Here is a 15,000-nt window from a genome sequence, read left to right as displayed (position 1 = left end):
GAGACACTCACCGCGGCAGCTGCCAGCTCCAGTCCCAGAGACCCCCAGCTGATGATGAGAGTCAGAACACCCAACAAACACACCCTGAGAGAGAGAGAGAGAGAGAGAGAGAGAGAGAGAGAGAGAGAGAGAGATTAACACCTTATAAATGTTCAACCCTGTGAAATCACTGTGTGTGTAAAACAACGTGGGGTTGAGTCAGAGACATGTAACACACACAACCTGTGAAATGTGAGTCATGCACACAAGATGGTCTTAATGTGTCCTCACTCCCACTCTGTCAATCTCTCTCTCCTACCCTCTCTCTCTCTCTCTCTCTCTCTCTCTCTCTCTCTCTCTCTCTCCTACCCTCTCTCTCTCTCCTCTCTCTCTCTCTCTCTCTCTCTCTCTCTCTCTCTCTCGCTCTCTCCTACCTACCCTCTCTCTCTCTCTCTCCTCCCTCTCTCTCTCTCATCCTCTCTCTCTCTCTCCTACCCTCTCTCTCTCTCTCCTCTCTCTCACCCTCTCTCGCTCTCTCCTACGCTCTCTCTCTCTCCTATCCTCTCTCGCTTTCTCTCCTACCCTCTCTAGCTCTCCCCTACGCTCTCTCTCTCTCTCTTTCAATCTCATCATCTCTCTCACTCCCACCGTCCATCTCTCTTTCCTTTCTTCTCTCATCATGTCCTGACTCCACAACTCTCCTCTTCTCACTGCCTTTTCTCTCCCTATAATCATCCCTCGCTCTACCAGCCTAAACTCCTCTCTCCCTATAATCATCCCTCGCTCTACCAGCCTAAACTCCTCTCTCCCTCTAATCATCCCTCGCTCTACCAGCCTAAACTCCTCTCTCCCTCTAATCATCCCTCGTTCTACCAGGTCTCCCTCTCCCTCTAATCATCCCTCACTCTACCAGCCTAAACTCCTCTCTCCCTCTAATCATCCCTCGCTCTACCAGCCTAAACTCCTCTCTCCCTCTAATCATCCCTCGCTCTACCAGCCTAAACTCCAGAGTTTAACTAACATCCAGAGTTCTCTGTGGTCGTCATGTGGTGTGGCTCACCCAATCAGAGTGCCTTTAGAGTTGCGTATCAGTCCGAACAGAACCAGCAGACAGATCAGAACATCAAACAGCAGCAGAGTCAGGTATACCAGCCACCTGGAAATATATAACACAATATATAACACTATATATAACACTATACCAGCCACCTGTAAATATATAACACAATATATAACAATATATATAACACTATACCAGCCACCTGGAAATATATAACACAATATATAACAATATATATAACACTATACCAGCCACCTGGAAATATATAACACAATATATAACACTATATATAACACTATACCAGCCACCTGGAAATATATAACACAATATATAACAATATATATAACACTATACCAGCCACCTGGAAATATATAACACAATATATAACACTATATATAACACTATACCAGCCACCTGGAAATATATAACACAATATATAACAATATATATAACACTATACCAGCCACCTGGAAATATATAACACAATATATAACACTACATATAACACTATACCAGCCACCTGGAAATATAAAACACAATATATATAACACTATATACAACACTATACCAGCCACCTGGAAATATATAACACAATATATAACAATATATATAACACTATATACAACACTATACCAGCCACCTGGAAATATATAACACAATATATAACAATATATATAACAATATATATATAACACTATACCAGCCACCTGGAAATATATAACACAATATATAACACTACATATAACACTATATATAACTATATACAACACTATACAACACTATACCAGCCACCTGGAAATATATAACACAATATATAACACTACATATAACACTATACCAGCCACCTGGAAATATATAACACAATATATAACACTACATATAACACTATACCAGCCACCTGGAAATATATAACACTATATATAACAATATATATAATACTATACCAGCCACCTGGAAATATATAACACAATATATAACAATATATATAACACTATACCAGCCACCAGGAAATATATAACACAATATATAACAATATATATAACACTATACCAGCCACCTGGAAATATATAACACAATATATAACACTACATATAACACTATACCAGCCACCTGGAAATATATAACACAATATATAACAATATATATAACACTATACCAGCCACCTGGAAATATATAACACTATACCAGCCACCTGGAAATATATAACACAATATATAACAATATATATAACACTATACCAGCCACCTGGAAATATATAACACTATATATATAACACTACATATAACACTATATACAACACTATACCAGCCACCTGGAAATATATAACACAATATATAACAATATATATAACACTATACCAGCCTACTGGAAATATATAACACTATATATAACACTACATATAACACTATATACAACACTATACTAGCCTACTGGAAATAAATAACACTATATATAACACTATATATAACACTATACCAGCCACCTGGAAATATATAACACAATATATAACAATATATATAACACTATACCAGCCACCTGGAAATATATAACACAATATATAACAATATATATAACACTATACCAGCCTACTGGAAATATATAACACTATATATAACACTATATATAACACTATATACAACACTATACAACACTATATAACACTATATATAACACAATATACAACACTATATAACACTATATACAACACAATATACAACACATTATATAACACTATATATAACACTATATACAACACTATACAACACTATATAACACTATATATAACACAATATACAACACTATATAACACTATATATAACACTATATACAACACTATACAACACTATATAACACTATATATAACACAATTTATAACACTATATACAACACAATATATAACACTATATAAAACACAATATATAACACTATATACAACACAATATAACACTATATATAACACTATACAACACTGTATATACACACCATTATATATAACACTATATAACACAATATATAACACTATCTATAACACCATATAACATCATATAACAATATTTAACACAATATACAACACAATATAACACTATATACAACACTATATACAACACAATATATAACACAATATACAACACTATACAACACTATATACAACACTATATACAACACTATATACAACACTATATATAACACAATATATAACACAATATATAACACTATATACAACACTATATATAACACTATATATAATAGAGTCAGGTACAAATATATAATATAACACAACATATAAGACCATATATAAGATAATATATAACACAATATATAAGATAATATATAACACAATATATAAGACAATATATAGGACTACATATAAGACAATATATAACAAAATATATAAGATAATATATAACACAATATATAAGATAATATATAACACAATATATAAGACAATATATAGGACTACATATAAGACAATATATAACAAAATATATAAGATAATATATAACACAATATATAAGATAATATATAACACAATATATAAGATAATATATAACACAATATATAAGATAATATATAACACAATATATAAGATAATATATAACACAACATATAAGACAATATATAAGACAATATATAAGACAGTATATAAGAGGAAGGCAGGTCTAGTCCAGCAGATGGATCTGTAATACCCTGTATGGTAAGGAAGGCAGGTCTAGTCCAGCAGATGGATCTGTAATACCCTGTATGGTAAGGAAGGCAGGTCTAGTCCAGCAGATGGAACTGTAATACCCTGTATGGTAAGGAAGGCAGGTCTAGTCCAGCAGATGGATCTGTAATACCCTGTATGGTAAGGAAGGCAGGTCTAGTCCAGCAGATGGAACTGTAATACCCTGTATGGTAAGGAAGGCAGGTCTAGTCCAGCAGATGGAAATGTAATACCCTGTATGGTACATGAATACAGCGGTAACTCACCTGTACCAGTCAAAGGCTTCCGTCTTGAAGGCCAGGTCTTCTAGGGATATCTCAGAGTTACTCCAGAAGGGGATGTCCACCATGAGTCTGACCAGCTCATCCAGCTGACCCTGGAGCTTCTGGACGATGGACACGTAGTCAGTCTGTTCAGAGTAGACCGTCTCCAACTGGACCAGACCTCCCTCCACTGTCTGGTTCAGAGACAGGGCACTGTCCGTCACCTACAGAGACAGAGAGAGAGAGACACATTTGTGAGTGTTTTTTAGAATCTGGAAGGTGTTGAGAGGTAGGATAAAAGTGGAGGAATGTTAGCCCTTAGTGCAGTAGGATGAAAGTGGAGGGATGTTAGCCCTTAGTGTGGTAGGACGACAGTGGAGGGATGTTAGCCCTTAGTGTGGTAGGACGACAGTGGAGGGATGTTAGCCCTTAGTGTGGTAGGACGACAGGGTAGAGATGTTAGCCCTTAGTGTGGTAGGATGAAAGTGGAGGAATGTTAGCCCTTAGTGCGGTAGGATGAAAGTGGAGGGATACTAACCCTGTGTGGTAGGATGAATGGAGGGATGTTACTCACCTGTACCAGTCAAAGGCTTCCGACAGGAAGGCCAGGATGTTAGGGACATCTCAGTGTGGTAGGATGAAAGTGGAGGAATGTTAGCCATGAGTCGGTAGGATGAAAGTGGAGGGATGTTAGCCCTGGAGTTCTGGATGAAAGTGGAGGGATGTTAGCCAGTGTGGTAGAGTAGACCGTGGAACTGGACCATGTTCCCTCCACTGTCTGGTTCAGGATGAAAGTGGAGGGATGTCACCTACAGAGACAGGATGAAAGTGGAGGGATTAGCCCTTAGTGCGGTAGGATGAAAGTGGAGGGATGTTAGCGCTCTGTGCCTAGGATGAAAGTGGAGGGATGTTTACACTTCAGTCTGGTCAGGTAGGATGAAACTGGAGGGATGTTCCCTCCACTGTGTGGTAGGATGACAGGGGACTGGATCCGTCACCTACAGGATGACAGCGGAGGGATGTTAGCCCATTTGTGAGGATTTTTAAATCTGGAGGGATGTTAGCCCTTAGTGTAGGATGAAAGTGGAGGGATGTTAGCCCTTAGTGTGGTAGGATGAAAGTGGAGGGATGTTAGCCCTTAGTGTGGTAGGATGACAGTGGAGGGATGTTAGCCCTTAGTGTGGTAGGATGAAAGTGGAGGGATGTTAGCCTTAGTGTGGTAGGATGAAAGTGGAGGGATTGTTAGCCCTCTGTGTGGTAGGATGAAATTGAGGGATGTTAGCGCTCTGTGCGGTAGGATGAAATTGGAGGGATGTTAGCGCTCTGTGCGGTAGGATGAAAGTGGAGGGATGTTAGCCCTTGTGCGGTAGGATGAAAGTGGAGGGATGTTAGCCTTAGTGTGGTAGGATGAAAGTGGAGGGATGTTAGAGCTCTGTGTGGTAGGATGAAAGTGGAGGAATGTTAGCCCTTAGTGTGATAGGATGAAAGTGGAGGGATGTTAGCCCTTAGTGTGGTAGGATGAGGGATGTTAGTGGGTAGGGATGGAGGGATGTTAGCCCTTAGTGTGGTAGGATGACAGTGGAGGGATGTTAGCCCTGTGCGGTAGGATCAAATTAGTGTGCCCTCTGTGCGGTAGGATGTGGAGGGATGTTAGCGCTCTGTGCGGTAGGATGAGGGATGTTAGTGGAGGGATGTTAGCCCTTAGTGTGGTAGGATGAAAGTGGAGGGATGTTAGCCCTTAGTGCGGTAGGATGAAAGTGGAGGGATGTTAGCCCTTAGTGTGATAGGATGAAAGTGGAGGGATGTTAGCCCTTCTGTGCGGTAGGATGAAATCTGTGGAGGATGATGTGTAGCCCTGTGCGGTAGGATGAGTGTTAGCGCTCTGTGCGGTAGGATGAAATTGGAGGGATGTTAGCCCTTAGTGCAGTAGGATGAAATTGGAGGGATGTTAGAGCTCTGTGCTTGTGTTTGGAGTATACATGTTAGTGTGTGTGTGTGTGTGTGTGTGTGTGTGTGTGTGTGTGTGTGTGTGTGTGTGTGTGTGTGTGCGTGTGTGTGACTGTCCCACCAGTTTGTCGACCCCTGCCACGGTGCGGTTGGCGTGCCGTAGAGAATACGCCAGGCGGTTGGCTCCATCACATGACTCCCCATTTCCATAGAAACCCACGGCGATGCCGGCACTGCGGAAAAGACAGGAAACAGGAAGTGTTATCGCATTGGCCAATATCAGTCACACACACACACACACACACACACACACGCTAACATGTATACTCAAAACACAAGCACAGAGCTCTAACATCCCTCCAATTTCATCCTACCGCACAGAGCGCTAACATCCCTCCAATTTCATCCTACTGCACAGAGAGCTAACATCCCTCCAATTTCATCCTACCGCACAGAGCGCTAACATCCCTCCAATTTCATCCTACCGCACAGAGCGCTAACATCCCTCCAATTTCATCCTACCGCACAGAGCGCTAACATCCCTCCAATTTCATCCTACCGCACAGAGCGCTAACATCCCTCCAATTTCATCCTACCGCACAGAACGCACTAACATCCCTCCAATTTCATCCTACCGCACAGAGCGCTAACATCCCTCCAATTTCATCCTACCGCACAGAGCGCTAACATCCCTCCAATTTCATCCTACCGCACAGACCACTAACATCCCTCCAATTTCATCCTACCGCACAGTCCAGCCTCTGTGTGTGTGTTTGCTGTTCTGTCACCCACCAGCAGGAGACAGTGTGGAGTAGACAGACAGACAGACAGACAGACAGACAGACAGACAGACAGACAGACAGACAGACAGACAGACAGACAGACAGACAGACAGACAGACAGACAGACAGACAGACAGACAGACAGACAACACCAATCTCTCCCTACGGATATAGGACAGCAGCAGACAGTGTGGAGTAGACCCAGAGACAGGCAGGCAGACAGACAGACAGACAACACCAATCTCTCCCTACGGCTACAGGACTACCAGGAATCACACTACGGCTGGACAATGGCCGGGTCGCCAGACCACACATAATGTGATTATTCTGCAGCTCTGGCTCCAACACACACACACACACACAGTTCTCTCCCTCCATCCCGTGCCCCTCTTTTCTCATGCTGCCCCCTTCTCCCCCTCTCTCTAAACAACAGCCTCACTCACATGGACTAGCACACACACACAAAACACACGCCACACACACACACACACACACACACACACACACACACACACACACACACACACACACACACACACCAGAGCGAGGGAAAGGGGATATCTAGTCAGTTGTACAACTGAATGTATTCAACTGAAATGTGTCTTCAGCATCTAACCCAACCCCTCTGAATCAGAGAGGTGCGGGGGGACTGCCTTAATCGACCTCCACGTCTTCTGTGCCCGGGAAAACAGTGGGTTAACTGCCTTGCTCAGGGGCAGAACGACAGATTTGACCTTGTCAGCTCGGGAATTCGATCCAGCAACCTTTCAGTTACTAGTCCAACGCTCTAACCAGTAGGCTACCTGCCGGTGATCACACACACACACATCAGAGAGAGAGTGATCACACACACACATCAGAGAGAGAGTGATCACACATCAGAGAGAGGATGATCACACACACATCAGAGAGAGGATGATCACACACACATCAGAGAGAGGATGATCACACACACATCAGAGAGAGGGTGATCACACATCAGAGAGAAGGTGATCACACACACACATCAGAGAGAGGGTGATCACACACAAACACACAGAGAGAGTGATCCTCCTCACTAACCAGTCCTCTGTTTGCCTCTGTCTGTAATAATGTCTTCTATAGGTTAACTGTCCTCACACATTTAGAACCATCAGTGTAGCATTCATTCTACTCCATTAACTACACTACCCCCTGTTAAACCCTGTGTGTGTGTGCGTGTGTGTGTGTGTGTGTGTGTGTGTGTGTGTGTGTGTGTGTGTGTGTGTGTGTGTGTGTGTGTGTGTGTGTGTGTGTGTGTGTGTGTCCACCCATTAAAGAGTTCTGTGGTTTAATCAGAGTTCTATGATGGACCTCATATTGTTATACCACAGAGATGCAGGGAGGGAGGGAGGGAGGGAGTCAGGGAGGGAGAGATGGAGGGAGAGATGGAGGGAGAGATGGATGGAGGGAGGGGGAGGGAGGGAGGGAGGGAGGGAGGGAGGGAGGGAGGGAGGGAGGGAGGGAGGGAGGGAGGGAGGGAGGGAGGGAGGGAGGGAGGGAGGGAGGGAGGGAGGGAGGGAGGGAGGGAGGAATGTGTATGCTAGACAATGGAAGGAAGGGTGAGGGTGAATCAAACAAATTCTCTCCCTCTCTCTTTAAGCTCTCTCCCTCGCTCCGTTTGTTCTCACTGTTCTAATGCCTCCTTCTACCAGAGGATTTAATGACTTCCATCCGCTTAGAGAGGGAGAGAGAGGAGAGATGGGGAGAGAGAGATACATGGAGAGAGAGAGAGCTAGAGAGCGAGCTTTAGAGCGAGTGTGAGAGAGAGTGTGAGAGCTAGAGAGAGAGAAGGATATAGGTAAAAGCGTGTTCTCTCACTCTGTGAGGTCAGTGCTGCCTCAGAAACAGAGGAGTGTGTATGTAAGTGTGTGTAGTGTGTGTGTAGTGTGTGTGTAGTGTGTGTGTAGTGTGTGTGTACATGTTTACACTGAGTGTATAAAACACTAGGAACATGACAGACTGACCAGGTGAATCCAGGTGAAAGCTATGATCCCTTATTGATATCACGTGTTAAATCCACTTCAATCAGTGTAGATGAAGGAGAGGAGACAACCTCTTAAGGATCGGCCCCTTTTTTTAAATGTTAGCCTAAAATGACCCAAATCTAACTGCCTGTGGCTCAGGACCTGAAGCAAGATATGCATATTCTTGGAACCATTTGACAGGAAACACTGAAGTTTATGGAAATGTGAAAGGGATGTAGTAGAATATAACACAATAGATCTGGTAAAAATGAATACAAAGAAGACAAAAAAAAACATTTGTTTGTATTTTTTTTCTACCATCATCTTTGAAATGCAAGAGAAAGGCCATAATGTATTATTCCAGCCCAGCTGCAATTTATGTTTTGGCCACTAGATGGCATCAGTGTATATTCAAAGTTTTAGACTGAGCCAATGAACCATTACATTTATGTTCAAAATGTTGTATCAAGACTGCCCAAATGTTTATTAATAAATGTTCATGTTCAAAATGTTGTATCAAGACTGCCCAAATGTGCCTAATTTGTTTATTAATAAATGTTCATGTTCAAAACTGTGCACTCTCCTCAAACAATAGCATGGTATTCTTTCACTGTAATAGCTACTGTAAATTGGACAGTGCAGTTAGATGAATGCAGTTATACTTTACAATGCCACTCTCTTCAAACAATAGCATGGCTTTATTTCATTGTAATAGCTACTGTAAATTGGACAGTGCAGTTAGATTAATGCAGTTATACTTTACAATGCCACTCTCTTCAAACAATAGCATGGCATTATTTCATTGTAATAGCTACTGTAAATTGGACAGTGCAGTTAGATGAACAAGAATTTAAGCTTTCTGCCCATATCAGATATGTCTGTCCTGGGAAATGTTCTTGTTAATTATAACCTCATGCTAATCGCATTAGCCTACGTTAGCTCAACCGTCCCGAGGAAGGGACACCGATCCCAAAGACATTTTAAAGAAGGATTTTTAAGGAAACATAAAATAAAATCACAATATCAAACAATTAGTCTGATCAAAATTGGATTAGAGGCCAACATTGAAATAATATACAAATCTATTTTTCCATGTAAATAAATAAAACAGCCTCATGTCACAGTGGAGATGAAATGCCTACAGCCTCATGTCACAGTGGAGATGAAATGACTACAGCCTACAGCCTCATGTCACAGTGGAGATGAAATGACTACAGCCTCATGTCACAGTGGAGATGAAATGACTACAGCCTACAGCCTCATGTCACAGTGGAGATGAAATGACTACAGCCTACAGCCTCATGTCACAGTGGAGATGAAATGACTACAGCCTCATGTCACAGTGGAGATGAAATGACTACAGCCTCATGTCACAGTGGAGATGAAATGACTACAGCCTACAGCCTCATGTCACAGTGGAGATGAAATGACTACAGCCTCATGTCACAGTGGAGATGAAATGACTACAGTCTCATGTCACAGTGGAGATGAAATGACTACAGCCTACAGCCTCATGTCACAGTGGAGATGAAATGCCTACAGCCTCATGTCACAGTGGAGATGAAATGCCTAGAGCCTCATGTCACAGTGGAGATGAAATGCCTACAGCCTCATGTCACAGTGGAGATGAAATGACTACAGCCTACAGCCTCATGTCACAGTGGAGATGAAATGCCTACAGCCTACAGCCTCATGTCACAGTGGAGATGAAATGACTACAGCCTCATGTCACAGTGGAGATGAAATGCCTACAGCCTACAGCCTCATGTCACAGTGGAGATGAAATGACTACAGCCTACAGCCTCATGTCACAGTGGAGATGAAATGACTACAGCCTACAGCCTCATGTCACAGTGGAGATGAAATGACTACAGCCTCATGTCACAGTGGAGATGAAATGCCTACAGCCTCATGTCACAGTGGAGATGAAATGACTACAGCCTCATGTCACAGTGGAGATGAAATGACTACAGCCTACAGCCTCATGTCACAGTGGAGATGAAATGACTACAGCCTCATGTCACAGTGGAGATGAAATGCCTACAGCCTACAGCCTCATGTCACAGTGGAGATGAAATGCCTACAGCCTACAGCCTCATGTCACAGTGGAGATGAAATGCCTACAGCCTCATGTCACAGTGGAGATGAAATGCCTACAGCCTCATGTCACAGTGGAGATGAAATGCCTACAGCCTACAGCCTCATGTCACAGTGGAGATGAAATGACTACAGCCTCATGTCACAGTGGAGATGAAATGCCTACAGTCTACACCCTACACCCTACCTGACACCCTTGACCCACTCCAATTTGCTTACCGCCCAAATAGGTCCACAGACGATGCAATCTCAACCACACTGCACACTGCCCTAACCCATCTGGACAAGAGGAATACCTATGTGAGAATGCTGTTCATCGACTACAGCTCGGCATTCAACACCATAGTACCCTCCAAGCTCGTCATCAAGCTCGAGACCCTGGGTCTCGACCCCGCCCTGTGCAACTGGGTACTGGACTTCCTGACGGGCCGCCCCCAGGTGGTGAGGGTAGGCAACAACATCTCCTCCCCGCTGATCCTCAACACTGGGGCCCCACAAGGGTGCGTTCTGAGCCCCCTCCTGTACTCCCTGTTCACCCACGACTGCGTGGCCATGCACGCCTCCAACTCAATCATCAAGTTTGCGGACGACACAACAGTGGTAGGCTTGATTACCAACAACGACGAGACGGCCTACAGGGAGGAGGTGAGGGCCCTCGGAGTGTGGTGTCAGGAAAATAACCTCACACTCAACGTCAACAAAACTAAGGAGATGATTGTGGACTTCAGGAAACAGCAGAGGGAACACCCCCCATCCACATCGATGGAACAGTAGTGGAGAGGGTAGCAAGTTTTAAGTTCCTCGGCATACACATCACAGACAAACTGAATTGGTCCACTCACACAGACAGCATCGTGAGGAAGGCGCAGCAGCGCCTCTTCAACCTCAGGAGGCTGAAGAAATTCGGCTTGTCACCAAAAGCACTCACAAACTTCTACAGATGCACAATCGAGAGCATCCTGGCGGGCTGTATCACCGCCTGGTATGGCAACTGCACCGCCCTCAACCGTAAGGCTCTCCAGAGGGTAGTGAGGTCTGCACAACGCATCACCGGGGGCAAACTACCTGCCCTCCAGGACACCTACACAACCCGATGCTACAGGAAGGCCATAAAGATCATCAAGGACATCAACCACCCGAGCCACTGCCTGTTCACCCCGCTGTCATCCAGAAGGCGAGGTCAGTACAGGTGCATCAAAGCTGGGACCGAGAGACTGAAAAACAGCTTCTATCTCAAGGCCATCAGACTGTTAAACAGCCACCACCAACATTGAGTGGCTACTGCCAACACACTGTCAATGACACTGACTCTACTCCAGCCACTTTAATCATGGGAATTGATGGGAAATTATGTAAATATATCACTAGCCACTTTAAACAATGCTACCTTATATAATGTTACTTACCCTACATTGTTCATCTCATATGCATACGTTGATACTGTACTCTATATCATCGACTGCATCCTTATGTAATACATGTATCACTAGCCACTTTAACTATGCCACTTGGTTTACATACTTATCTCATATGTATATACTGTACTCGATATCATCTACTGTATCTTGCCTATGCTGCTCTGTACCATCACTCATTCATATATCCTTATGTACATATTCTTTATCCCCTTACACTGTGTATAAGACAGTAGTTTTTTTTGGAATTGTTAGTTAGATTACTTGCTCGTTATTACTGCATTGTCGGAACTAGAAGCACAAGCATTTCGCTACACTCGCATTAACATCTGCTAACCATGTGTATGTGACAAATAAAATTTGATTTGATTTGATTTGATTTATTTGTCACAGTGGAGATGAAATGCCTACAGCCTCATGTCACAGTGGAGATGAAATGCCTACAGCCTCATGTCACAGTGGAGATGAAATGCCTACAGCCTCATGTCACAGTGGAGATGAAATGCCTACAGCCTCATGTCACAGTGGAGATGAAATGACTACAGCCTACAGCCTCATGTCACAGTGGAGATGAAATGCCTACAGCCTCATGTCACAGTGGAGATGAAATGACTACAGCCTACAGCCTCATGTCACAGTGGAGATGAAATGCCTACAGCCTCATGTCACAGTGGAGATGAAATGACTACAGCCTACAGCCTCATGTCACAGTGGAGATGAAATGCCTACAGCCTCATGTCACAGTGGAGATGAAATGCCTACAGCCTACAGCCTCATGTCACAGTGGAGATGAAATGCCTACAGCCTCCAGGAGAGCCTCTAGTCTAGGAGACCCTCCAGGAGAGCCTCTAGTTTAGGAGACCCTCTAGGAGAGCCTCTAGTCTAGGAGACCCTCTAGGAGAGCCTCTAGTCTAGGAGACCCTCTAGGAGAGCCTCTAGTCTAGGATAGCCTCTAGGAGAGCCTCTAGTCTAGGAGAGCCTCTAGTCTAGGAGAGCCTCTAGTCTAGGAGACCCTCCAGGAGAGCCTCTAGTCTAGGATAGCCTCCAGGAGAGCCTCTAGTCTAGGAGACCCTCCAGGAGAGCCTCTAGTCCAGGAGACCCTCCAGGAGAGGGACAGACAGAGAGAGAGAGAGAGAGAGACAGAGAGAGAGAGAGAAAGAAAGAGCTCAATATCAAATATTTAACATCAACTATAACAGTTAATCATCAAATATTTAAACCTGCAAAACACATTGCTACCATGTAGTCACCAGTCAGGCACACACAGCTCCCTGTCTCTTCACTATATCATGAATATGCCATCTGCATCAAATCTACTGCTGTCTCCATGGCAACCTTTCTAGGCGAGAACAGAGACCGAATGGTACAGAGAAAGAGAGGGAAGCAGAGTGTAGTGTTTGAAATGTGTTTGCCAAGAGAGATGCAAGTCAGTGTAGAAGTGTGTGACGATAACGTGTGTGTGTGTGTGTGTGTGTGTGTGTGTGTGTGTGTGTGTGTGTGTGTGTGTGTGTGTGTGTGTGTGTGTGTGTGTGTGTGTGTGTGTGTGTGTGCGTGTACCCCAGCCAGCCAAAGGGTCCAATATGACCTAAATAATCTATTTCAGAAACACTGATCTAATCTGACATCACCCTGTATCACACTATTACACTGCTTCACACGGAGCAGACAGAATACACTTGTTTATCAGAGAGAGAGAGAGAGAGAGAGAGAGAGAGAGAGAGAGAGAGAGAGAGAGAGAGAGACAGAGAGAGAGAGAGAGAGAGAGAGAGGAGAGACAGCGAGAGAGAGAGAGAGAGAGAGAGAGAGAGAGAGAGAGAGAGACAGGGAGAGAGAGAGAGAGACTAAAAAAGTCACTGCAGATTCTCTCTCTCTTTCTTTCTCTCCCCTCCTGGCCCTGTTACTATGGATACAGGGTCAATGACCTTGGTGTAGAAACTGTTCTATAAACACTGAAATTCCAGGGATTTCCCCCAAAATACAGAACTGATGACCTCACAGTATAATACACATATGCAGTATACTGTAACAGTTCAGCAGTATTCAGCTTCAACTGTGCTACTGAAACTGGCCCAGGTCTCCCAGTTCTCCCAGGTCCCCCAGTTCTCCCAGGTCTCCCAGTTCTCCCAGTTCTCCTAGTTCCCCCAGTTCTCCCAATTCCCCAGTTCTCCCAGTTCCCCCAGTTCCCCCAGTTCTCCCAGTTCCCCCAGTACTCCCAGGTCCCCCAGTTCTCCCAATTCCTCCAGGTCCCCCAGTTCCCCCAGTTCCCCCCCAGTTCTCCCCGTCCCCCAGTTCTCCCAGTTCTCCCAGTTCTCCCATGTCCCCCAGTTCTCCCAGTTCCCCCAGTACTCCCAGTTCTCCCAGGTCCCCCAGTACTCCCAGTTCCCCCAGTACTCCCAGTTCTCCCAGGTCCCCAGGTCTCCCAGGTCCCCCAGTACTCCCAGTTCTCCCAGTACTCCCAGTTCTCCCAGTACTCCCAGTTCCCCCAGTTCACCCAGGTCCCCCAGTACTCCCAGTTCTCCCAGTACTCCCAGTTCTCCCAGTACTCCCAGTTCTCCCAGTACTCCCAGTTCTCCCAGTACTCCCAGTTCCCCCAGTACTCCCAGTACTCCCAGTTCCCCCAGTACTCCCAGTACTCCCAGTTCTCCCAGTACTCCCAGTTCTCCCAGTACTCCCAGTTCTCCCAGTACTCCCAGTTCCCCCAGTACTCCCAGTACTCCCAGTTCCCCCAGTACTCCCAGTTCCCCCAGTACTCCCAGTTCTCCCAGTTC

General features: G+C 44.4%; 1 protein-coding gene across 1 annotated transcript in view; it reads right to left on the bottom strand.

Moving 5' to 3' along the window:
• The window catches only part of LOC121845662 (protein tweety homolog 3-like), a gene marked incomplete at its 5' end in the record, with an annotated part of 42,697 nt that overhangs the window by 26,575 nt on the left and 1,122 nt on the right, over positions 1 to 15,000 (bottom strand). Inside the window, 4 exon segments of the mRNA XM_042317343.1 lie at positions 12 to 84; positions 1,040 to 1,135; positions 4,010 to 4,230; positions 6,075 to 6,186. Of these exon segments, the coding sequence (XP_042173277.1) occupies positions 12 to 84; positions 1,040 to 1,135; positions 4,010 to 4,230; positions 6,075 to 6,186 (502 nt within the window).

Source organism: Oncorhynchus tshawytscha, unplaced genomic scaffold (assembly GCF_018296145.1).
Source record: "Oncorhynchus tshawytscha isolate Ot180627B unplaced genomic scaffold, Otsh_v2.0 Un_contig_2247_pilon_pilon, whole genome shotgun sequence".
Lineage (NCBI taxonomy): Eukaryota > Metazoa > Chordata > Actinopteri > Salmoniformes > Salmonidae > Oncorhynchus > Oncorhynchus tshawytscha.
Note: the sequence above shows the minus strand (reverse complement) of the source record. Positions and strands in the feature narration are given on the sequence as shown.